We start from the raw sequence: 12110 nt of genomic DNA on the forward strand, positions 1-12110 counted from the left end.
CAATATCACTTATGCCTTGAAAACCATTTACTTTGTGCAACATAGTTCTATCAATCATATGCTATCATTTTCACAGAATATTTTCTGACTAAAGAGCAAGTAATTTCTGTCATTTATTAGGGTGTATGTCAACCTTGTTCATTGGGTTTTCCATAATGATATTGCTGTGTTGCATCTGTAAATTTCCGAACAGAGACACTACCTGCACTATAATAATATCAGCGACCATTTTGGAAGCTGGTAAAGGTCCTTGTTAGTAATATATATATTTAATCAATTAAGGGTTTGTGTACGTCCCTGAAAAATGAAAAAGGGTTTATAACTACATGGAGGTTGGCTATTGCTTTCTACTTATATTGCTAAACCTGCATCAAATTACAATTTGATACTTCTAAAAGGGGATGAGTAATTCAATTTTTTCTATTGATCCCGTCAAATGACTTTGAAAGTTTTGTGTATCCTGTCTGTGTACATATCGATTGGTTATGTGTGTGATTCTTATAGTGATTTTTCTTATCAATTGTGACAGTACTTTATGTCTCTTCCACTTGCGAGTTGAACATGTCTTTTCTCCTTGCTAGTTTGCTAATTGCATTCAGCTTTCTTTGACAGGTCCCGGAAGTAGGAGAAATGCCATACATGCGACTGACATTTTGCTGCGGAGGAATAGGAAGTAGGAAAAACCTGAAATACCTTAATTGCTTTGGACAATTGTCCATTCTTTTTTTCAAGTGGAGCTGGGGTAGTCTTCAAGGTTACATATCTCTGGCTATATGCAGTTGGAGTTGGAGTAGAAAAATATCACTTTTGCAGCGCTTGAAAGTGAATGGTTATTAGGTATCGAACTTAAATCAGCTACCAGTGAGTAGACACTGGAGTAAACATATGCTGATGAGTTAGTCTAACCTTTTTTTCTCCTCGAGAGAGCGTATATGTTCATGCATCGTGCCATTTTGTATGGACGCACATAAGAGCAAATCGAGAAAAAAAAACATGGTATAGAGATGCAGAGAGTTTACCAGATATGTTGGTCACCATTTATGGATTGTTATGACATACATCCTGGTAGCAAAATTTTGCTCAGGCGGTTTGATGGTTGTTGGAAAATCTCATATTTTTCTCTCTGCTCCTTGATGAGTTGTTTTCTTATAACTTGTCATGCCTATTGGCAGACTGTGGTATGCTGGCACAGAGATATCATTATGGAAAACTCACTGATGCCACTAGGTATCCAATACCCGTACCCATCCAATGACCCAATACACAAACAACTTATACTTGCGGACATCTCAGAAAAGAGTAAATGCAAACGGTATATTCCACAAGTAACTTTCTCTAGTAAATGGTTGAAATTGGTGTACCTGGTAACTATACTATACTACGAGAGAGGCCTGGCAGGCAAGTAATTACTCCATCGGTTTCAAATTATAAGGTGTTTTGATTTTTCTAGATATATTGTTTTTACTATGCATCTAGACATAATGTATATCTAAATGTATAGCAAAAACTATATATCTAAAAAAGCCAAAACACCTTATAATTTGGAACGGAGGGAGTACTAATCAGTGTACTAATTAAAAGTGTTAGCAAGTAGAACTCAAAATAACAAGCAACATCTTAACAATTTGTAATTCCTTCTCTAGTAATCGCTAGACATTGAGCAACTCCAAGAAGCACTACAGTTCTGCTATACGCTATGATATTAATACCAGTGATAAAATAGAGTGCTACAATAGCTCACGCTACCCAACACAACATAATTAATCGGACAAAAGACCACCTCTCTTGCGCAAAACAGTGGCCACAAGTAGAAACATTCCATTATACAAAAATCAAGTGAATTCCATGTTCTGCAATACTTGCCCACTTCATAAACCACAATCAATTGAAATGATTTCATGCTTTTGAGCTAAACAACAATTCAAGCTGTCGTTAGCACCCATTTGTTTGATTAAAACTCACAAGATAAAGCTAGTTTGTTCAATAAGGAGAGGTACGACCATTGTATGACAGTACAAATTAGGACATTAGTTGAATGTCTTTCTGTGATCACAGGGAGGAAAAAATAGTAGAGAAATTCTTCTGTGACTAGTGACTACAGTACATCTGGGATGCAATAGTGATCTCCAAAATTGAATATTAAGTATGAAATTTCCAGACAATAGAGAGAAATATCTTGAAATTGAATTGCCTTAGTAAATAAAGGGCCATTTAACTTCGACTAGAAGACAACTGCAATCGGTTGAACTCGATCAATGACACATAAAGGATTGTACAACAATTGGCTTCAGACCCAGTTACCAGATTATCAATGTGGGTGACAGTATATATTCAACGTAACCACTGGATGCTCAACAGTAAAAAGTCATTTCAGTAGATATGGGCATCCTAGAAAACTTCAAGAAAATTTTACTTTTAAATGGCTAGACAAACTGTCCATTTCATTCAAAACAATGGCAGACCTCATGATAGAGAAATCATTTACAGGTGCATGTTTGTAGGAGCAAATAAAAGTGTGCGTTGCCTAAAAAAAAGTGCAATTCAGAAAAAAGGATCGGCATGTAGATGTCAATTAATATCCTGTAAACCATGCGGGAGGTGGTGTCCACAAACCACAGTGGACTTATATGCCTGCCTCATGCTCCAGTATAAACCATTTGTTTGCACCCTCAGAACTCTTTGTTTTCCTTTCTTTGCTATTAGATCCGTGTCTTAATCCATCTCTCTAATCCTGATTCTAGAGTTTTTGATGCACTGCATTACAGGATCTCATATAGTTTGAAATTTTTGGCTATTCCTGACTGGGCCTGGTGTCCTACAGCTCTTGTAAATTATAGAAGCATCCACCAACAATCACTGCCTTTCTTCTCCTCTTTGTCTGTGGACACATACATAGGCTTTGCAAATCTGTCAAGTGTGTTGACAAGAAGATTGGACAGATCAGCCTCACCAGTGAAAGTGAAATCATCTTCCTTGATAGCCTCCTCATCTGCAACTGCTGCCTTGTCAGAAGCATCTGCTGCATTGGGCTTGGACACAACGCCAAGGATTGGTGAATCCTCCAGTTTTGGCAGGGAAGCAAACTGGCGAACATTACTGATTTGCTCTCGTTCTTCTGTGGTTTATGGCAAAGATGCATTAAGATACACAATTAATTGATAGAAAGGTTCAGAAAATCACAAAGTTGGGAGAGATAAAAAAAAGCAAAGATCAAATCGACTGTGTGACCGGTGAGGCATCTCACCTTCATTGGACTTTGCTGGCCCTTCCTCCACCACCTCACCCACTTGCTCTTCATTAGGATCATCACTTACTGTAGTCCCGTTGACTGCATCAGAAGAATCAGCTGCACATTCAGAAACAATAATCATCAGTGTCCCCACGAAATCTACAATTCGATATCAGTAAACGAAGGAATACAAAAACCAGCATTCAAGCAATAACAAAAATACACGAGTTAATCAGGAGAAGCGAGAACTTGACCTCACCTTTCTGACCCTTCCGTGCTGCCACCCTCACCTTGGATCTTGCTGACCTCCTCTTTCTCTTTGCCGTGGCCACTTCTTCTGCCTCCACAGCTGCCATAGCCTCTGGTGCCACTGTCACCTGGCCTGGCTGCACCTCCTCCCGTGCCTTATACACTGTGGCCCTCCTTGTCTCATTCTTGCCTTCCTGTGGTTTTGCGGCCTCCTCCACCTTGGGAACAACTTCATCCGCTTTAGGGTCAACTTCAGGCCCTATGGTTGTGTCAGAAGAATCAGCTGCGCATTCAGAAATTAGCAGATAGCTCATGAACAATACTAAGTCTACAATTTCAAATTACAACATACTACTAATAATTCAGCATCAAAATCAGAACTAAGCAATCAAAGTTAATCAGGGGAGGCGATAACTTGTCCAAACCTTTCTGCCCCTTCCGTGCTGCCGCTGCTACCTTGGATCTTGTGGACCTTCTCGTCCTTTTCTTCGTCGTGGCCACCTCTTCCGCCGTCCTCTGATCCTGCTGCAAATCCTCATGTGTCTTATATGGCGCTGCTCTCCTCGTCATGTTTTGACCTTCCTGTGGCTTTGTGACCCCTTCTTCCACCATAATGACTACTGCATGCTCTTCAGAATCACCGCAGCTCTTATCTGAAACTACTGCAGCCGCAATGGCCGCACCGGAAGAATCAGCTGCATATTCAGAAAATTAGTAAAAAAAAAAAAAAAAAAAAAAAAAAAAAAAAAAAAAAAAAAAAAAAAAAAAAACTGGAGGGGCCGAAGCCCCTACAGTGTTCAGAAAATTAGTTTTAGGGACTGTTGACCAACATAGCCAAATTAACCTTTCACAAAGTATGGTAAACGAAGGACTCTTACTGGCAAATTACAGGAAATCAGCACGGAAATCAATCGATACAAGTTACACAGGGGAAGCGTGAACTTGTCCTAACCTTTGTGCTCCTTCCGGACTGCCGCTTGTACGTCCTCCTCTTTCTGATCCAACGCGATCTTCACCTTGGATCTCGCTGACCTTCTCGTCCTCATTCCTACGGCCACCTCTTCCGCATCCACAGCCTCCTCTGCCACCGTCCTATTGTTCCACGGCACCACCTCCTCCTCCATCTTACGTGCCCCGGCCTTCCTTGTCTTCCCACGTGCACGGCCACCGCGAGGGAGCGGACACCCGAGCTCCTGCTCCTCTCCGATCGCCTCTGCTGCCTCCGGGGCCACCGCGGCCTTCCGTGCAGCAGTCCTCTGGCACCCCTGCATGGTTAGGTCTGGCACATCCTCTTCCGTATTACCCGCTGCGATCATCCTTATTTTGGCCCGCGCATGGCTGCCGCGGGGGAGCAGAGACCCGTGCGTCTGCTCCTCCATGATAGTCACCTCCTTCATCGCCGACATCGGCGGCGCCGTCCTCCCGATCTCGTCGGTCCTGTCCACCTAATCAACACAGCAAACAACCTCCACGCGCATCAAATCGACCACCCCAGTTGCCCCCAAACGCCCCACGAACACGCATGGGAATAGATCCACAGAGATTCACCACGAACAAAGATGCACCACGAACAGAAGGAATAGAATTGGGGATGCTCACCGAGGGGAGGCACCGAAGCGCTTCCGCCATGGCCGCGTTGGACATGTTCGCGCGGATGCCATTGCTCTTGCAGAGTGCCTGCAGCTCTCGACGCGAGAGGGAGTCGAGATCCATGGCCGCCGCCGCCGCCTCTCTCGCGTTTCCCCTTTCCTTTAGTGCCTTCTCATCCGGGCTCCTCTCGATCCGCTGCTCGTTTGAATATTTGAACGTTAGAAGAGACGCTGCTCAGTGTGGGCCGGGCCCTCACGGTGGCGTTTGGTGTAACCTAACCTTCCGGGGCCGCTGCATGTGGGCCAACTCCAGGTCGCCTGCTTTGCCATCAGCGGGCCGGGGCAAACGGACGGCCGCGATGCGGGGGCAACTTCACATGGCAGTGGCACACCTGCACACATCTTCCCCGGTGATAGACGAAGAGAGTTAGTTGCATCGTGCCGCTAATAAAATAGTTAATTATTAGCTAGATTTTTTAGATAATAACTACCTCACTAGATAGATTAGATAATAACAGCTAATAGTTATCTTAGTAATATTTTTTATTAGTTGTGTATCAAACATCCTTCAGCTAATAGTTAACTAGCTAATATTAGATTTGAGCTATTAGCCAGCTAACTATTAAAAAAACTTGATCCATGGTGGCTAGACAGCCCCGGATATTTCGACTTAAAAAGAAGATCTTGTCATGCAGATCGAGAAAACCCCTGAACCTCTGTCCCACCTATACACAGCGGCACCGTAGCTCCGTGAGATGAGCTGGACACAGACCTGTGCTTTAAATGTAGAGGTAGACGAGAGAATTTTTTTCCCTCCTTATCAATACGGCCGAAGCCACGAACAAGAAGTGAGTCCATTGAGACTCGAACTCTGACCACCGGTTGGTACTAAGCGCCACCTAACTATTAATAGATAACTAGCAGGGAACCCCGCGCTCTGCAGAGCGCGGGCAATAGTGGAGGAAAAAAGATCTGTATTGAGGCGAAAAAAAAACAGGTTGTTACTGTTCCTTAATGGGTTAAACACTGTTCATAGTACTACCGTTACTGTTTATTTAAAAACGTACTGTTCATCTGCGGACCCGGTACTGTTTATAAAAACCCGTTACTGTTCATCCAATAGTTGGCTGTGCCGGTAACAGTGTTTGTGAGAGAGATCGGAGATCTGAGATTGCACGCTCTTTATACTATAGTATAGATGAATTCAAACCGAGCCTATGTGGTGGCAGGCCAAGCGCGTCCTCAAGCAAAATCAATGGGCGTTCATGTAAGGTTGGCGACAGCAAATCAGCCATGGATGCAGGCGCCGGCGCCACCGAGGGTGCCACCTCCGGCGGCGCCCTCGCCAGGACCTTCAAAGCGTGAGGCGTGACCGGCTGGCGTCGTCCCCAGACGGACGGCACGACCTCCATCTCCATCGGACGGTCTAGATTGCTCATTGTACTACAATGATGAATGATCCATCTAACCATCTGAAAGTTCTGAATGTAGCTTCCAGCAATGTACGTATTCCTACATTCTTACATACGGAGTAGTTACATTACGATCGCGATTGAGGTGGCAAACTAAATTCTTTAGATATACGTAGAGCTAGTAACAAAGGTTCCTCATTCTTGTGTCCCCTTGTCGTTTCTTCCCAGAGAGGGTGTTTGGTTTCTCCTCATAAACTTTAGTCGTTATCCCATCAGATGTTTAGACGCATGCATGGAGTATTAAATATAGACTAATTACGAAACTAATTGCTATACTTGTGACTAAGGCCCTGTTCGCTGGTCTGAAACTGGCTGAAACACTGTTCCGGCTGAATTGTTGTGAGAGAAAAATACTGTTTCAGCTAAAAAAAGAAGTCGAACAAGCCGAATATGGAGTAAGCCGAACAGGGCCTAATTTGCGAGACGAATCTTTTAAACCTAATTAATCCATGATTTGACAACTTAGAGCTACAGTAAACATGTGTTAACGACGAATTAATTAGTTTAATAAATTCATCTCGTGGAGTACTGACAGATTCTATAGTTTATTTTTTTTATTAGCACCCCACGTGACACTCCTAAAATTTAGTCCAAACACCACCTAACAAATTTTGATTACGAGTGCGTTGAATTGGACCAGAAAAGTACGCACTTCTTTGTCATATCCGAAAACTTGATTGCAGTATACAAGAGAACAAAGTTTTACATACAATACAAATACATCAGCTGCATTAAAGATTTGTACTAATCTGACCAAGTCTGATTGCTACGTCCGTTCCAACCAAACCGTGACAGCGCAGGCAGCACGTTCTTCTTCTTCCTATTCCTACCTGATTAGCGTTTCATTTTTTTTTTCATTTCAGACGTTCTTCCATTCCCTAAAAAATGGCATGGCTCACATGCGTATCCTTCCTGGGAAACATTATTTCATTCCAAAAGTGTTCATATGACAATTGTATAATTGTACAGGTACCTTGTCAAGAAACCATTGGTGCTCTGCTCTCAAGAAAATGGACCAGCAATTAATAGCTTGTCATAAATAAACGTAAATTTATGACGAAAATAATATTTTTCACCCACGTAAACTAATCGTACTTTTTTCGCGAACCAGCGACTGTACGAACCGGCCAACGCGGAGGCCATCCTCGGCATGCGATGCGGGTCCTGTTGACCCAGCGGCCGGAAGGCGACAGCAACCACGCCCCGTTCCGCTGAACAGCGTCGAGTCGTCGCCCCATATCAACGCCCTCGCAGCGCCGGAGATTCAGCGCAGCCGGCACCAGATGAGAGCTGCCTCCCCCGATGGCATCATGGCCAGCAACATCAAGGAGGCAGTCCAGCAGCAGCAGTAAAAGCGCCGAGCTTTCGGGCGCCAGCGCTCACAGCCACAGCCACCATGGCCGAGCGGCCTCCTCCCCTGGCCCCTACGGCTATGGCCGGCAGCTCTCGTCCTACAGCACCCGCTCCTCCCAGGTCAGCAGCAGCGGCTCCTTCAGTGCGGCGGCGCTGCGGGTCGCCGGCGCGTTCACCAGCTGCTTCGTGCCGCGGAGGCAGATCACGACCGAGGAAGAGGAGGAGGAGAAGAAGAAGAGCAGGCGCTCAGAGTGCCATGTCTCCATAGATTCAGGTATCGGTGCAGTCATGTTTCCTCTTTCCCCTCTTCTTCAGTGGCAGTAGGTTCATATCAATCCCCTATCATGGATGAAATGAAGCAAACTTCTCTGCTTAAAATTAGCACCAAGCAAGCATTAAACTTTCGAATTACGAAAAATCTGAGTGTGTGGAAGCTTGGCAAATTTCGAGTGCAGCAGGATCATGGCAAGAAGGCAGGGCTCTCACCATTGCTGACGTGTCCAAGGCAACATCAAACTTCAGTGAAAAGAACATGATAAGGCAGGGGCGCTCAAGCACCATGTACAGAGGGAAGCTCAAGGATGGGTCTCAGATCGCCGTCAAATGTGTCAGAAAGGTTGGAAACCGAAGATCATCCATGTTTTGGATTGCTCATAGTCATAGAGCAGGTGAATTGCAGTAATGTTACTAATTAGCTCTCCTCTTCTGTTGCCTGATTGCCTCAGTTGAACGGTCAGAATCTGACAGCTGAACTCTGGAGGGAACTTGAGACTCTTGAGAAGATTGAGCATAGGAATCTGGCGAGGCTCTTCGGATTCTTTGAGCGCGCAGCTGATAGTCTCGTCGTAGTCGAGTATGTCAGCAATGGTTCCTTGAGGAAACATTTGGATGGTATGCTGTGTTGCTATGGATCATATCAATATATCATCCTATTCATTGTGCTAGTTTTCATCATCACTCTTGCAGTAGCTAGTAGACCACTGTTTTAATATAAACTGTTCTGTCCTATACTTTTATCATAGAACCGGCATCCATAATCTTTGTTGCTTTTTCTTACCGCTGGATGCTGGAACTGTAATAATGAATGGTCGAGTGCATAATTCAAGTTCCTGTTTCTAAAAAAATCATAGAATCTGCATCGAACAAGTATTTGTCACTCTAGGAGGATACTGATCCATTTTGCGGTGCGAAAAATCCTGCAGAATCCTGTGGAAATGGTTTAGAACTCGTGCAACGGCTCAACATCGTGATCGACGTTGCTCAGGGTATCACCTACCTGCACGAGTACAAAGGTACGAAGCCGATTCAGCATATGTTCTTCAGATCAAATTGTGATGTGATTGTTGCAACGCATGGTGAAACATAGATAAACTGGTTTGTCACAACAAGAAATGGGACCTGTCTGATTATCTGAAACTCACAAGGTATCATGGTGAGTTGCAGAGCATCCGGTCATCCACGGAGGCATCCGGTCGTCGGGCGTGCTGCTGACAGACTCGCTGACGGCAAAGGTGGCCGGCTTTGGGCTGGCCGGGACTCCGGCCTCGGGCTCGGGCTCAGGCTCGGATGCAACGCCGGCGAAGGGCGCCGCCGGGTACGTGGACCCGGAGTACCTGAGCACGTACCAGCTGACCGACAAGAGCGACGTGTACGCCTTCGGCGTCCTCCTCGTCGAGCTCGTCACCGGCCGGCCGCCCATCGAACGCAGCCGTGGCGGCGAGGCCCGGCTCACCACCAAATGGGTAAGAAAAGAAACAATCCGAGAATTGCATGTATGTATGTGCAGAGCTGCGATACTCACAGCCGTGCCGTGGCCGTGCCATGCAGGCGTTGCAGAGGTGCAGAGCAGGGGAAGCCGTGGTGGCCATGGACCCCAGGATGCGGCGGAGCCCGGCGTCGGTGGCCGCGGTGGAGAGGATGCTGGCGCTGGCAGAGCAGTGCGTCGCGACGGCCAGGGATGACCGACCGTCGATGCGGCGGTGCAGCGAGCTGCTGTGGGCCATCCGGAGAGACTACCACCGCCAGGAGGAACCGCGGTGCGCCGCTGTCGCGGAGGAACGTAGCGACGAGTGGGTCGTCAGGTAGCTTTAGTTTGTAAAACCATTCAGAGGCTACGGTCGGATGAGATGATGCGTGCTTTGGATTGATTGGTATGGAAGTGTAACTAGCTTGTAGGTGGTGTTTTTCTCTGAACTGCGTGGCAATGGGGAACTGATCATATAAAATTATGCTCTCACAATAGATTTCTCATGCGTTTGGAGTGTGTGCATGCAAACAGTTTTACATGGTGCCAGGGAATATACATGAACTAAAGCTGCAGATTTTTAAATACAACTTCTGTGATTATTATCAAATAATCTAGTTATTGCAACCAATACATATATACACTCAGATGTCTTGCAGTCTCAAACATAAAGCTGTATTCTGACAAAAATGGGACAACAGTACAGTACACTGTTACGATCTCACTTCACCATGGCTCAATTAACAACGAGTATGAGTGGATTGACAGGGAGTAGCAATTACATCGAGCAATCGCTCGCCTCTCACGCCTCCGGCACAGCCGACCAGTTCGTCCTTCTCCGTTGAAGTTTTCCTACACGTCTCCTCCTCCCCTTAGCACGAGATGGTCACGGCATCGTCATGGGCCGGCTTCCCACTCTGGGCCTTGATAACGTGTACTGGGCCTGATCTTCCGCCTGGGCTTGCCTGGTACCATTCTTCCTTCTTCTTGATCAACAGTGTTCCCGCCTTCCCCCTTGTTGGTGTCTGCATCTTCTGGTACCGTGACATTCCTCCCATCTTGAGATCCGGCTTGCCCCCAAGCTGGTGCCGCCGGGAAAGTAAGCTTCAAAGCTCATTCATCCTCCCAGGTTGCAAGATGCTCGGGCCATTCCGACCAGTGAATAAGGATTTGATCAGAATGATGAGTGTCAGTACGGCGTCGTTACAGAATCTTCAATGGGTACTGGAATGGAGATGGAGCAGGTGGAATATCAGCACTGACCTGCATAGAAGAGCTGATGGCGAGTTTGAGTTGAGAGACATGAAAGACCGGGTGCACTGATGACTCAGCCGAAAGTTGGAGTTTATAAGCCACAGCGCCGATCTTCTGAATAATCTTGAAGGGACCAAAGTAACGATAGGACAACTTCTGATTCACCTGATGAGCCAAACTTGACTGAACATAGGCCCCGTTCTGAATCGGCTGAAAAACAATGTTCTGGTTGAATTGTTGTGAGAGAAAAATACTATTCCGGTTGAAAAAACAAGCTGAATAGTGCGGATTATAAGGTAAGCCGAACGGGGCCATAAGGTTAAAGTTTGACAAACACAGATTGACCCACTTGAAATTCTCGTTCAGTCCTGTTTTTATCAGCTTGATGTTTCTGATGTTTCTGAACCCGAAGAAGTTGCTGATGCAGCAACTGTTGCATGAGTCTACGTTCTTTCAGCCAGACTTGCAGATCAGGAACAGCACAATCTTGGAGATGATCAATACCAAAGTGATGTGGTTCATGACCATACATTACTACAAAAGGTGTGCATTGCAAAGAAGAATGAAAACTGGTATTATACCAAAACTCTGCTAGAGGTAGCCAATCTCGCCATTTGCTGGGACAAGCATTGACAGTACATCTAAGGTAAGCTTCGAGACATTGATTCGACCTTTCAGTTTGGCCATCCGTTTGAGGGTGATAAGTTGTGCTCATTTGAAGTTCAGTGTTGGACAAACAAAATAGCTCTTGCCAAAGATTGCTTGTGAAGATTTTATCTCTATCAGAGATCAAAGCAGAAGGCATACCATGCAGCTTGAAAATATTATCCATGAAATGCTTTGCAATTTGCAAGGCAGTGAAAGGATGAGTTAAAGGTATGAAGTGGGCATACCTGGAGAATTTGTCCACCACTACTAAAATGCAGTTGCACCCCTTAGACAGAGGAAGACCCTCAATAAAGTCTAGACTCACTATTTGCCAAGCATGAGAAGGAACATGTAATGGCTGAAGCAAACCTGGATATTTCACCCTCTCAGTTTTAGCCTTCTAACACACCAAACATTGAGCTACAAATTCCTTGACCATCTTCTTCATTCCAGACCAAGCAAATAATTTCTTGATTTTAGTATAGGTGACCAAAAAGCCTGAATGACCACCAATAGCTGAACTGTGCAAAGCAGACAATATCTTCTATTGCAAAGCTAGACTACTAGCCACC

The 12110-nt window shown here is 45.4% G+C and overlaps 2 protein-coding genes across 6 annotated transcripts; one reads left to right on the plus strand and one right to left on the minus strand.

The window, feature by feature from the left end:
- Positions 1 to 2423: 2423 nt before the first annotated feature.
- Positions 2424 to 5242, minus strand: LOC136481025 (methyl-CpG-binding domain-containing protein 10-like). Of its 3 annotated transcripts, none has more exons than XM_066478425.1 (6): positions 5078 to 5242; positions 4431 to 4923; positions 3904 to 4140; positions 3489 to 3761; positions 3245 to 3346; positions 2424 to 3115 (listed from the first exon to the last, which is right to left on the minus strand). In XM_066478425.1, exons 1-6 carry the CDS (start codon positions 5189 to 5191, stop codon positions 2832 to 2834), a joined length of 1503 nt encoding a protein of 500 aa, XP_066334522.1. In that variant the 5' UTR covers positions 5192 to 5242; the 3' UTR covers positions 2424 to 2831. The 3 variants fall into 3 exon arrangements, with proteins under 3 accessions (XP_066334522.1, XP_066334517.1, XP_066334512.1); XM_066478420.1 differs by having other exon boundaries at positions 3489 to 3737; positions 3904 to 4173; XM_066478415.1 differs by having other exon boundaries at positions 3904 to 4173.
- A 2511-nt stretch (positions 5243 to 7753) lies between these two features.
- Positions 7754 to 10131, plus strand: LOC136481047 (calmodulin-binding receptor-like cytoplasmic kinase 2). Of its 3 annotated transcripts, none has more exons than XM_066478434.1 (6): positions 7754 to 8166; positions 8327 to 8508; positions 8618 to 8783; positions 9095 to 9184; positions 9336 to 9634; positions 9720 to 10131. In XM_066478434.1, exons 1-6 carry the CDS (start codon positions 7842 to 7844, stop codon positions 9975 to 9977), a joined length of 1320 nt encoding a protein of 439 aa, XP_066334531.1. In that variant the 5' UTR covers positions 7754 to 7841; the 3' UTR covers positions 9978 to 10131. The 3 variants fall into 3 exon arrangements, with proteins under 3 accessions (XP_066334531.1, XP_066334537.1, XP_066334542.1); XM_066478440.1 differs by having other exon boundaries at positions 8348 to 8508; XM_066478445.1 differs by having other exon boundaries at positions 9317 to 9634; positions 9720 to 9991.
- Positions 10132 to 12110: the final 1979 nt, after the last annotated feature.

This window comes from Miscanthus floridulus, chromosome 1, assembly GCF_019320115.1.
Source record: "Miscanthus floridulus cultivar M001 chromosome 1, ASM1932011v1, whole genome shotgun sequence".
Classification (NCBI taxonomy): domain Eukaryota; kingdom Viridiplantae; phylum Streptophyta; class Magnoliopsida; order Poales; family Poaceae; genus Miscanthus; species Miscanthus floridulus.

Excerpts from the sequence above, each read along its gene's own strand:
- LOC136481025 (XM_066478415.1), bottom strand. The coding sequence starts at position 5,191 with ATGGATCTCGACTCCCTCTCGCGTCGAGAGCTGCAGGCACTCTGCAAG. Across the intron at positions 3,762-3,903 it reads AGCACGGAAGGGGCAGAAAG|CTGATTCTTCTGACACAACC; the intron begins GTTTGGACAAGT and ends CTGAATGCGCAG. Across the intron at positions 3,347-3,488 it reads AGCACGGAAGGGTCAGAAAG|CTGATTCTTCTGATGCAGTC; the intron begins GTGAGGTCAAGT and ends CTGAATGTGCAG.
- LOC136481047 (XM_066478434.1), top strand. The coding sequence starts at position 7,842 with ATGGCATCATGGCCAGCAACATCAAGGAGGCAGTCCAGCAGCAGCAGT. Across the intron at positions 8,784-9,094 it reads CTTGAGGAAACATTTGGATG|AATCCTGTGGAAATGGTTTA; the intron begins GTATGCTGTGTT and ends AAAATCCTGCAG. Across the intron at positions 9,635-9,719 it reads CCCGGCTCACCACCAAATGG|GCGTTGCAGAGGTGCAGAGC; the intron begins GTAAGAAAAGAA and ends CGTGCCATGCAG.